Source organism: Melozone crissalis, unplaced genomic scaffold (assembly GCF_028551555.1).
Source record: "Melozone crissalis strain CALT ecotype California unplaced genomic scaffold, PUWL_Pcris_2 ptg000045l_1, whole genome shotgun sequence".
NCBI lineage: Eukaryota > Metazoa > Chordata > Aves > Passeriformes > Passerellidae > Melozone > Melozone crissalis.
The window spans coordinates 2,600,649-2,612,916 of NW_026535823.1; the positions used below are offsets into that span (position 1 = coordinate 2,600,649).

Below are 12,268 nucleotides of genomic sequence, written 5' to 3' on the forward strand. Positions count from 1 at the left end.
CAAAAAAATTTATTGTGCAATCTGCATCTCTTGTCCCAAACCACACACACGCACCCTGACAACATAAATAGAGGGACTGGACTCTCACCGGCTGTGAGTGACAACCCTCAAGGGGAAGGTTCCCTTGGGATCACAGCGATTGAAGATAGCGGTTCTTCAGAGAGGGGCTGCAAGTCCTGGTTTCCATCAACACCTACACCGCAGTGCAGACCTGGCAGCACACACACACACCCCTGGAGCTGAGGGTGCAGGTGGCCATGCACACCGTGATCACACTGTCAGGGTGTGTGACACCTCAGCACTGAACATGGGCTCTGTGCAACTCTGCGTCCCTTCACTCTTGAGCAGGGCTTTCCAAGAGCACAGAGCTGCAGGGCCCCAGTGCCATCCCCACACCAACAACAAGGACATGGGGGGCTGCTCCCAGGGCGAGGGGATCCCTGCTCACAGCTTCCTTCCTCCAGCGGGATAGCATGGCTTTGGGTGGTGGAAGACATTTCTTCAGCCCAACCACCTGTATGGCCCAGAAGGAGCTGTGAGCAGCCTCACCCATGAGCTCCTGGGTTCCTCCAACCCAGCCTGGGGCTTTGGACCTTTTCCTCTGAAAACCACCTTTGTGGTGAGGATGTACATAAAAGCTCTAAGCAAAAAGTTCCATCTCACAGCTGCTGCCTTGCATTGACAGAGATGTCCCCAGGCTGGCTAACTCCTCCTGTAATCCATGGCAAAACACTCATACAGCAGTATCAGAGGACCATGTGTGTCCCAGTCTTGCAGAGACCACCGTCCCAGGAATTAAAGGGGAGCAGTGACTCCCCTTTATGGAGAGGGCTGCCTGCCTGGACAGCTCTGTCCATGGTGGCTGGGATGAGACCAGGAAACAAGCAGGAGCTGGAAGGGAGTCTCACAGTGAGCTCAGCTCCCTGCCAGAGCCCACTGGCCAGCAGCTGTGCAGCCCCAGGTGCCCAGCCCTGCATCCTGCCAGAGCCCAGGACTAGTGCATCTGGGGCTCCAGTGCAAGGAGATGGCACTCAGCAGAGTAACACCACGAGGTCAGCACCTGGAGAAGGCCCTGGACACATCTGCTGTCCTGGCTCCTGGCACCAGGGCTGGGTGAGCCTGCTGGTACCCAGGACGGGGTATCTCAGCAAGCACATGGTGAAAGCTGGGAAATCCTCTGGACCAAGGCAGCCAGTGCAGACACGGGGAAGTGTGTGGTGCATGTGGGATGCTCACAGATGCTCGCTCCAGCAGAGCCAATGGGGTTTGGGGCAGGCTGGCACTTCTACCCCCACGCACCCCCTTGGTTCCCGGTTCAGCAAGGCTCCTGGCTGCAGACAGGATGGCAGTGGCACTGTGGCAGGACAGGAGCTTGGCATGACTAGGGTGAATAGGGGGCCAGAATGGGGCTGCAGAAACCATGGCAGGACAGGCTGTGCCCCTCCTGGGAATCAGGGGAGAAGCAGGTTGTCATGGCTCCCCAGAGCCCACACTGGGCAGCAAATGGCTCGTTCCACTCCAGGACTTTCCTCTTTCCAAAATAATCACCCCAGAAAAGGCAAGTGGCAGTGAGAGACAAGTCTGGGAGAGCCAGCCCCCATGGCACCCCTGTCACAGCTACCCACTGCTACTCAAAGGACAGTAGGTCAGGATGGGCCCCCTCCACCTCCCAGCCAGAGGCACGTGGTTCTGGCCGCCCTGTGCTCACTGCTGACTCGTGCTCCAGCCCCTGTCTCCGTGAGGGCTTCTCTGTGCTGGCTGACATCTCAGTGGCCCTCTCACCCACTTGCCACTGGCTCTCCTGGCTGCCCTTATGGATGAGGTCGGGCACGGGTAGGGCACTGGTAGGCTGGTCCCCGCTGGGCTCTAGGGCACCTGTCACACCGAGGACACCAGGGCATGATGGAGGAGACGGGTCCCCCATCCCCGGCTGCTCCTCTGTGGGCTCAGGGTGAGCTGGGGGTGGTTCGGGAGGCTCCTCGGTGCCACCCCTGGTGCTGGTCCCCTCCGGCTGCGGAGCAATGAGCATGTCCTGGGGGGTCTTCAGGGCGCGCGGCGTCCGCTTCTTGGTGATGGGGGGCGGGGGCTCCAGCCGGGGAAAGGCCTCCAGTGCCACAGCCCTGCAAGCACAGAGGGACAGCTGCATACAGCCCCACTCTGGGCCCCTCCAGCCTGTGCCCGCGGCGCTGGCACGGGGCGCTCGCTGCGGGGACACTCACCCGTGCTCGGCGGGCGGCTGTCCCGCGCCCAGCACGGCGCCCGCGCTGGCGTTCACCTCCATGGCTCCCACGGCGGGCAGGCCGGCCGGCTCCCGGCGCCGCAGCAGGTCATTCACCTTGGCGCCCACGGCCTTGCCCAGGTTGCGCAGGTGCTGGCTGCCGGCGGGCCGGCAGGGCTGGGGCACGGCGCCCGCCGCGGCAGGGACGTGCTGTGCCCGCGGCGTGGGTGCCGTGCCGGCGCTGGCGTTCTCAAACATGCTCTGGTCCACTGGAGGGGGCAAGGGAACAGAGAGGATGTGAGTCAGGCTGCAGGGGGATCCCAGCAGGGCTGGCCCAGCAGCACTGCGGGAACACAGCTTTGGGGATGGGGAGGATGTGCCTACAGCCCTGCAGAGGCTGTGGGCAGCCAGGCGATGCCAGGGCCGCACAGGGCAGTGCATGCACAGGGGACCAGTGTGGGGCAAGAGAGGGTAGGAGTGAGCCCAGGGCCCCACGCTGGCACTGCCAACACACAGAGAGCTTCTCTTACCTGACACCAAGCACTTGGGAAGCAGGTTGTGGAAAAAGAGAGAGCGAGAAAGCGTTTACCAGGGGAATGGCAAGGGCCGAGGCCTGTCCCTTGCACACTGCCAGCTGAGGCGTGCTGCCAACCCCCTGCTCAGGTATGTCATGCTACCTGAAGAGATGGGACTCACACAGGGGGTGAGCCCCTTGCCAGCCACACCCTGGTGAAGTCACAGCACCTTCTCTTGGGACACCCATGGTGTGGGCTCTGCACTGCACACCCCACCATGGATCCCTCAGCTCAGCCCAGGCTGGGTCTCTGTGGTGGGTGGCAGTACATGCTTGCAGAGGAAAGGGCTCTGCAATCAAACCCCACCTCTGAGCTACACTGGATTCCTCCACCATGTCTTCCCAGCAAGAGTCCCTGAAGCTGTGGGGGCTGCCCCCAGGAGTGCCAGCTCAAACCCCCATGGCTGCCTCCATGTCAGAGTGGGTCTGTGTGATAGCCCCAAGTAGTTCCTGGGTGAGCCTGCTGCTGTTCTGGGGCCTCGCTACCCATCAGCATCCTCTGCCCAGCTCCACCTCTGCATCCGGGGGCACATATGAGACAGAGACAACCACCTCCCCATCCCATGGCACAGCCAGAGAGGAAGGGTTCCCAGCACTGCTCCAGCCTTGTGGTGGGCTGGACTCTTACAGGGACCCCCGACTCACTGCAGGCCCTTTCCTCTGCATTCTGTGGCCCCACAGTCCTGCTGAAAGCGAGCTGCCTGCCGGCACCTGCAGCATCTGCCAGCCCTGGGGTTCATCCTACAGCTCTCCATCTGCACCAAGAGAGCCACCCAGCAGTGCGTGGGCAGCTTCTCCTCCAGCCTGGACACCAGCTCTCGGGAGTGTGAGCAGCCTGACAACTTCTTGAAGAGCTCTCTTCTGGCTCCTCAGATGACTTCCAGCCCCTGAGAGGGACAGGCTGGCCAGCAGCAGAGCCAGCATCATGGTCCAGGACAAACTCACTGCTTCTAAGTGCCAGCTTGCTCCAGCATGGCCACCAGTGCACGCTGTGCTGCCCCACCTTCCCCACACCATGGCTGCTCAAGACTCAGACCCAGCACAGCTCCTAGGATGGGTACACCTTCCAGGAGTTCTGCTGCAGGCCCGAGGTGCTGGGGGAGCAGGAGCTCAAGGCACAGGAGGCTGCAGCCCCCGCGGTGTCCGTGCAGCCCCAGCAGCCACGGGAGGGCACTGCTCCATCACTCCTGCCAGCAGCACAATGAATTGGTCAGGAGCAGTCAGCTCCTGCTTTTGCCTACACAACACTTCTGCCATCCTTTAAGAGAGGCTCTTCCCTATTTTTCCTTTTCCAGCTGCCAAGAATTTCCCGAGCCCCTGGAAGTGCCGATTAGCATCTCTGCATCTCTGCGGGGAGCTCTGCAGATGCCAGGAAGTCCCTGGCACCCTCCAGCTGTTGGATCAGCCCTGAGACAAGCCCTGAGACAAGCCTGTGCTGTGCAGCGGCTGAAGGGCAAGACTGAAACACCTTTGCTCCCAGCAACATTCTGGGCATCTTGCTCTCGTGGGCATCCTGTGGCTAGCACAAGCAGGGGTCCCACAGGAGAGGAAACTTAGGTTGGAGGGGGTCTCTGCAAGGCCAGAGGATGCACTGCTGGTGCTGGCACCCAGCATGGAGAGGGAAGGAAGTACAGAAAGAGAGAGTCAGTGAGAAGAAAGAGACAACAGAAAGCCTTGAGAAATAGAAAGATTTATTTAGCAAAAGCCAGTTGACTGATGACAACACCCAAGGGTTAAGTGCACTTACATTGACAGATTGGCTTCCCAGATAGATTCAACAGTTAGTAATATGACAGTTGTAGGAAAAGAAAGGACAAAAAATATAGCTATAAAACCCCTGTCAAGGTCCATAACAAAAGTGAGAGGCTAGAGAGGAGTCTTGGAGGCAGCACTGACTTAGGAGGGGTCATTTACATGTGTACAGCCATGGTGCAGCACGAGGCTGGCAGGATCCCACTCGGCCCCGGCAGCACCCCCTCGGCCTGTGGGGCACCTGCCCCTGTCCCCTGTGGGCAGAGCGTGGGGCAGCAGCCTGGGGCCACATCAGGTCCTGACAGCCCCTCACAGGACATGGCCTGAGCTCTGTGTGTGCAGCAGGGATGGACTGCAGCAGGGGCTCAGGAGATGGCTCCTCCAACCTGCTTCCTGAGGCAACCCAGCCTGGAAGAGACCTCTGGCCTGTTATTGCTCCTCTTGGGCTCTCCCTTCACCTGCCCCATGGGTACAGCTGAGCTCCTGCTGCTCCTTCCCCTGAACGATCTCTCTGCCCACATGGAAATCCCTGTCCAAGCTCAACCCTCCCTACCCTGTAAGCACCATGCCTTGTGCATGCTGCCATGCTCCCTTCCTCCTCCTAGCTGGACCAACCTCGCACCCTTGCTTTCAGCTCCAACTGCTGCGAGCTGGCAGTGGCACGTCGGGTCCCTGGCACAGGGGCTGGCACACAGCCGTGCCCACAGCCGCGTGGCACAGGGCATAGGGAGGCAGTGGTGCCTGGAGGACAGGAGCACCATGTGCCAAAGAGCACCCTCTCCCACCCTACCTGCTCTGTGGCTGGTGCAGAGCTCCCCTGGACACCAGGGCACTGCTGGGGACACTGAAACATGTCCTTCTCTCCTTCCCGCTCTAGCACCTTGGAGTCCACCCAGTGCTGTTGTGTGGGGGAGCGTGCACAGCACAGCTTGTGCTGACCCCAGGGGTCTCACACACACACTCCTCAGCAGCTCTCAGTCCCCAGGGGACCAGGGCAGAGAGAAGTGATGGACTTTCCTCAGCAGCCAGGCTAAGCCCTGGAGGAGAGCAAGAGGTGGTGTCAGCCAGGGGTTAGTTGCAGGCAGATTGAGCAGAGACAGAGCTGGCAAAGGTGAGAGCAGCAAGGAAGCAACAAAGCAAAGCAGAAGCAGGATAGGAGGGAGGATGGGGAGGAAGACAACTGTGCCAAATCCCCACCTCATCGAGTGCTTCCACATGAAGCAGGGTAGACATCAGGACTTTGGTTCATACCCCTTCCAATCTTGGCCTCTTAGAGACTCAGCACCAGGCAGGTGATAAAAGTGTTTGCAGAAAAGGAACAAGCTCTGGGTCCCTTGGAGGCCCCCACAGATGGCTTTCAGCCATACGTGTCTCGAGGGCTGGTGGGGGACCCCTGAGATCCTGGATTCACTTTTCCAGAGGGTGCAAACCAGAGGTGTGATGAAGCACCACCAGCAGTTCACTCCCCATTGAGGCTGGAAGTGTGCTCAGCCCTGAAGATGCCAGTGCCAGCACTGCAGCTCCCAGCCTTGGTCTGGGGCAAAACAACTGCTTGGAAATGGGAGGGTTTGTCTATAAAGCAAAGCAGGCAGTTTGTAGTGATTGGAAGCGCTTGAAAATGTGACTTGAGAGCATGAAAAAGGCTTTGAAACCTAGCAGCTGCGCCAAGGAGCCAAAGGATTAGATGATGAGGGGGAGGACACTCCACAGCTTGATGCTGCATGCCCTGGCTCCCTGCTCCACACTGCGCTGTGCCTTCCTCTCTGCTGCACAGCCTGCACGCCCTCCATCTGCCTTGGCATAGGTAAACCCTGTCCTGAAAGTGCCACATCCCCCTACCAACCACTACCTGCACCTGGCCAGCCTGTGCAACCTCATCTCACCTCTTCAAATCCTTTCCAGGCTCATCCCCACTGTCCCTCAATGCTCACTTCTCACTCACAGACCCACTCTGACAGTGCACCATCACCAACCCTCATTTAGCATGGCTCCATACTTGTCCCCCACCCTGCCCACCATGCAGAGAGCCAAACCAGCTGCTCTGTCCTTGCTTACCACCTTGGAGCTGCCCCCTCAGTGCCTCTTGTCCCTGCTCACTGCCCTAGACTGCTCTCCCATTCCCCCAGTAAAACCCCTCCTCTGCTTCACTGCTTCCCCAGCAGCAGCAGAGGCTGATCCAGGAGAAGTCCCTTACCTCTGCCTGACCTTGACACACAGTTTGAAGGGAGACGGGGCCGGGGGGGAGCACAAGGAGCTGTCAGCTCTGTCTGCTGCAAAGCAGGGATGCTGCAGCTCAGCGCACAAGCCCACACGTGCCGAGGCACGGCACACCCTGGGCACGGCTCCATCCTCACCTCCAGACACTCCCGACCGGGCGCTGGAATCCTCCTGCTCCCTCCTCTGCCCCCCTCCCTCTGGGCTGTGCCATCCCTGCCAGGGCCACGGCGCTGCGGCCGGGGTCCCCCCCAGCTCCAGCAGGCCCTGGCTGCTCTGCACCACCTCCTGCTGACCCCTACACCGCGATCTCGTCCTCCAGGCTGTCGCCCAGGTCCTGCCTGGGCTGCACGTGGAGCAGGCGCGGCGGCTCCTCCTGGGACCAGGAGTCGCGCTCCTCGCTCTCGTCCGTGTTGGACTCGTACTCGGAGGCGATGCCCGACTCGCGGAACTTGATGAGCTCCAGGCTGCCCAGGGCTGGCTCCGGGGCGGGCGGCCCCGAGTCCGGCAGGAAGCGGTAGCACTCCAGCTTCACCAGACAGTCGTTCCTACCTATGGGGCTGCCCATGCTGCTGGGGAAGGCCGAGCTGGGGCCCAGCGACGGCGGGTGCGCGTCCTCGGGCTGCGGGGTGGTCGGGTCGCACAGGACGGGGAGGGCGTTGGAGCGGAAGGTGATCTCCAGCAGACTGTCCTGGGAGCCTGCTGCAAGAGAAGGGCACGGCTAAGAGGCCCAGCTTGCCTGGGCATCCCCTGGCCACCGCAGCTGGCTGCACACTGGCCAGAGGAGGACAGTCTGGGGTCATTTGAGCATCAACCTCTCCACTCTTGCAGTTTTGGGGGGCTTATTTGGTGTCACTAATGCCAGGAGCTGCTGCTGGCCAACGAAGGGCCAGTTCTCCAGGACAAGAAGTTAACTATCTTCCAGCCCAGCTCCTGCAGAGAGCTGATGGCCACATCTGTTGGAGATGGAAGGTCAAATAGGGGCTCTTGGGCAGGTATGGAGCTGGCCTGGAGCATGCAGCCACTGGGGAAAGCGAACATACAGCTGATGGAGGTAGGTGACTACCTGTCCATACAGCCCTCCCCAAGCCCCTTCCCATGCTGCATGCACGCACACACACAAGCCAGGCCAGAAGGGCACAAATATCCCTCTGAACAAAATAACTGGAAATGCACACAGAACCCCAAGAAAAACACCTGCATGCATGTCCCCCACAGCCCTGGCTAGCTGCGAGGGGAGAGGAATGGGCGGCAGCGCTTACTGGTCGTGTTCCCCGCCAGCTTCAGCTCCAGCTCCTGCACCTGTTTGACCAGGAGTGAGATGTGCTGCAGCAAGTCCTTGTTCTGGAGCAGGAGCTGGTGCACACGAGCCTGGGCCTCCAGCCGTGCCGCTGCTTCTGCTGCCAGCTGGTCCTTCAGCAGGTGGACCTGGACAGGATACAGCGGGTGAGCACGGGCAGATGCTGCTCGAGGGCTGAGGGCTTCAACTCTGGCCATCCCTGCCCATCTCCCAGGGCTCACCAGCATCCCAACCCAGGATGTGATGAAGCAGCCATTCCCTGCACGTACTGCAGATGTGATGGGGAGTGTGTGGGTGCTGTCACACCAGGACTCAGCACATTGTCCCCTAGCCTCCCTGATGGAAAGCCCAAGGCCAGGCAGGCAGCACTGGCTGAACTGTCAGTGGTGCACGTGAGCTGCAGATGTGCATGGAAAGGGCAGCCCAGGAGGAGCTGGATGGATGCAGCAGAGGAGACACACTCGACTGGATGGTGCAGCGGGTGCACGAGGGCACAGCCGTGCAGCAGAGCTGGCCCTGGAAAAGCTGTCTCTTTGGGAAGCTTTCCCAGAAACAGGGCCCAGCCAGTGGCCTCTGTCACAAGGAGGGGCTGGAGCACCACAGATGGCAGGTTGCTGCTGAGGGGTGCTGCCTCTCAGGTGCAAGCTGGCTGCTCAGCCTGGCTCTGGGAAGCAGAGCACGGGCAATACCACCCTGATTTCAGCACAGGCACCTCTGTGCAAACACCTGTGTCCCCAGAACCATGCCCTGAGGCCAGACAGCCCGGAGCTCCTGCCCAGGGCAGCTCCCTGATCTGCATTCCAGCAGGGAGAACTCCAGAAACGAACACTGCACAAGGGAACAGCAGTGACCTGGGGGCCACTTTGGCTCAGCACCCCTTCCTGGCACCCACTCACAGCTCCTACAACTGTTCCAGCAAGGACTGGAACCAGGAAAGCACAGATTTACAACTAAACAAACAAAAAAAAAACCCCAAACCAAAAAACAAAAAATCAACCAAACAAAAAAAAAACCCAACAAAAAAAAACCCACAAAAAAACCCAAAAAATCAAACAAAAAAATTTCCAAAACAAAAATAACCCAAAACCAAAAATATCCCCACCAAACACAACAGGCTATTTTACTGTGCCCTAGAAAGTGACCTTGAGGAAGAAGAGGAAGCTCTCTGTACCTGCCAAGCTGTGAGCTGCAGCTGCAGGGCCCCTGAAGCTGCCCAGCTGGGGGCACCTGCCCCCACAGATGGGTATCAGGAGGCAGTGCCAGCTGTGCCAGCAGGCAGCTGCTGCCCAAATGTGGCCAGCAAGGTGCCACAGCAGTGTCCTTGGCAGAGCCAAGCTCGAACACAGCGAGCCTGGGAGTGACAGGAGACCAGGCAAAGGACTGGGATTTACAACATGCTGCAAAGGCAGAGCAAGAGCAAGGGAGTGCAATATTTTACACTTCAAGCAGGATCATGGAGCCTTTTGGATTGTGAGCAACACTATACTTGGACAGACACAAAGGATTCCCCAATAAAGCAGATCCCTCTTCCAGAGGGAGTCTGTGACCCCAAAGGGCATGTGGACTCTGGAGGCAGCAGCTCAGCCAGAACTGATCAACAAATACTGATTTACTGATGTGAGAGGAGCAAAGCCATGGGGCAGCACGGAAAGGCTGCTGGAGCCCATCGCTTGGGCCATGAAAAAAGTTGATGAATTGCAGCTAGCTCAGTGCAGGTCAGGGAACAAGTAAAGCTCAGGTAATGAGTTGGATAAAGCAGCCAGAGCTGCTTCAATGAGAAATAGCTGCATGGAGAATGAGCTGCCAGCTGCACAGTCCAGGCACACCAGTCACTGAGGCAGGGCTCTGGGGAGCAGACAGAGCCAAAGGCCCCAGACACCTGGTGGAAAGCAAGAACCCCATGGAGCTCCCTCCCCATGGAGCTCCTGCCTTCAACGCTGCCTCCAGGCAGGAGACTCCAGCAGCCCCAAGGGGTTCAGCAGTGTGTCCCAGCCCTGGCACTGCCCCTGGGAAAGAAGGGAGGGGAGAACCTGTGCCACGGCCACTTGTGTCTGCTGCTGCTGCTGCTGCAGGAGTTGCTGGAGAAGCTGCATCTGGTGGTGGGCAGAGAGGGGTGTTCCCAGGTCGGGCAGCTGGGCAGACGAGGGCAGCAGCATCTTGGGTGATGCTGTCAGGATATCTTCAGGGTGGAGGCAGCTCTGCAAAACACCAGTGTTGAAGGTGTGATCCCCTGGCACTCACCTCAGAAAGGCACACATGAGCTTTGGCACAGGGCAGCCATGCTAAATACCCAGAAAAGAAGCAGCTGCATTCACAGCTAATGCACACTTTGCTGAGAGTGCTTACAACCTTTGAAAACAGTACTCTTTCAGTTTCAACAACAACCCACATACTTTTGTAGAAAATTCCCGAAAAGGCTGATGCTTCCCGTGGAAATTTCCACTGTATCAAAAAAGTCTTTTATTTTTGTGTTTTTGGTGGAAAAAAGTCCCTATCAGCTCTGCCCCAAACCCTTTCCGTGTGGCTGCACATAGATGAGCCTCGGGACGGCTCTCTCCCCTGGGCCCCAGCCAAAGGGCAGCCCTGCAGCGGCCGATGGCTTTGATCCTGGAGCTGGGGAATGCTGCACAATCCCTGCCGACCCCTGGGCCCTCAGAGTCGTGGGGTGGGGCCGTGCCACCCCCTGAGAGGAGAGGGCAGGGCAGGGGCCCTGGGCCCGGCGTGGCACCCACCTCCTTGCCCACAGCATCGAGGTCGGTGACGCCGCGGCTGAAGTCCAGGATGTCGGCTCCGGGCAGCGGCAGCTCCACGGCGTCGATGTCGGTCTCCTCGGCCGAGGCGGCCGCTCTCTCCACGCCGGAGAGGCGACAGGCTGCGGGAGCAGGGGCAGGGCACGGCCCCAGGAGCCCACTGAGCTCACCCGTGGCGTGGGCAGCGATGCCCAGCGCGGGTCCCACCGCCCCCGTGCCACCCAGCCACCCTCCGGGAAGCAGGTTCAGAGAAACGGGGCTGCTCCTCCTGCTGCTGCTCAGGAGGAGGCTCGCAGCTAAAAACACACCCAGCCGCAGCACACCAAACCCGGGGAAGGGCAGCCAAAAGCCCTGATGTGGGACAAACGGGCCACCAAGAACAGAAAACACAGATAAAGCTGAAGAAAGGTAAACAAGAGATTACGGGAAAGAAAAACGAAAAACAGATGCTCTGAATTCCCCAGGGTGCTGCATATTGTGGCCGGGACATTGTGTGGAGGAAAAGCAAACAATGACCGGTCCAGGGCAGCCCGATGATTAGGTCATCAGGACAGCACTGGTTACAGAGGCGAGCAGGAAACTGCAGCCCAGCCCAGGCTGCTCCTGTTAGGATGTGGGGGATCCAGCCCACAGCATGGCAGGGCAGGGCAGGGAATTCACACACAGACAGGCAGCAGGACCTGCCAGTGTCCCACCTGGCACTGAAAGGGTTTGACTAAACTCTCGTAGAACTTCTGCCTCCCCAACACAGGCACCGGTGCCAAGGAGCAAGGCTGCTCCCTGGGACGCCGCTCAGGGTGATGGGGCTGGACCAGCAGCCCCCCAGCCAGGCATCCCTGCACCCTCTACCCACAGGGCTGAGAAGGAGCGGGGTCTGCAGCCTGCCTGCAGCCCTGACAGCTTGATGGGAGAGCACAAACACGGCTGTGTCCATTCTGGGAATTGCAGAGAGGACACGAGGAAGGTATGTGCTTGGGGCCCCTTGTGCGGAAGCAGCGAGGGAATGTTTGCAGCATGTGCAGCCAAGCACAGAGCAGAGCCCCGGGCTCTGCTAATGGGCTCTCAGCAAGGGGGATGTCTGAGAGGATCATGGCTAACACCTAGAGAAGGTTTCTTGCTGGGCAAGATCCCAGCTTGAGCCTGGAGCACAGCAGGCCAGATTGCTGTGCAAATCCATTGCCCAGAGGTGTCAGCCATCCAGGGGCAGTATGGGAAGGCAGTGCCTCCGTGACCCACACCTGCCAGGCTCTGGGGCCCCACGCCACCCGTGCAGAATACCTGGGACGTCCAGGTCGTCTCCGTTCCTGTCGCTGTCTGCGTCCTCCTGGCCGTCGGCGTTCTGCTGGGTGTGCTGCAGGCTCAGCTTGTGGCACACCTCGAACGCCTGCCCCACCGTCCGCACGATGCGCATGGCTTGGCTCTGCCGGGGACGGGAGGGCACAGGGAACTGCAGCTGGGCT

General features: G+C 59.6%; 2 protein-coding genes across 4 annotated transcripts in view; both read right to left on the reverse strand.

Annotated features, from left to right (window-relative positions):
- Positions 1-1,039: 1,039 nt before the first annotated feature.
- CUNH1orf226 (chromosome unknown C1orf226 homolog) lies at positions 1,040-2,659 on the reverse strand. The gene is made up of 2 exons (XM_054285949.1): positions 2,220-2,659; positions 1,040-2,120 (listed from the first exon to the last, which is right to left on the reverse strand). Exons 1-2 carry the CDS (start codon positions 2,657-2,659, stop codon positions 1,628-1,630), a joined length of 933 nt encoding a protein of 310 aa, XP_054141924.1. The 3' UTR covers positions 1,040-1,627.
- Positions 2,660-4,466: 1,807 nt separating this feature from the next.
- Positions 4,467-12,268, reverse strand: part of NOS1AP (nitric oxide synthase 1 adaptor protein) — a 39,284-nt gene continuing 31,482 nt past the window's right edge. For 2 of the 3 annotated variants that reach the window (XM_054285948.1, XM_054285946.1), the window contains exons 6-10: positions 12,087-12,228; positions 10,791-10,930; positions 10,089-10,256; positions 8,021-8,186; positions 4,467-7,460 (exon numbers count right to left, since the gene is read on the reverse strand). In XM_054285948.1, the coding sequence (XP_054141923.1) occupies positions 7,057-7,460; positions 8,021-8,186; positions 10,089-10,256; positions 10,791-10,930; positions 12,087-12,228 (1,020 nt within the window). In that variant the 3' untranslated portion in view covers positions 4,467-7,056. The remainder of the gene's footprint in view (positions 7,461-8,020; positions 8,187-10,088; positions 10,257-10,790; positions 10,931-12,086; positions 12,229-12,268) is intronic. The other variant, XM_054285947.1, reaches the window with a different exon arrangement.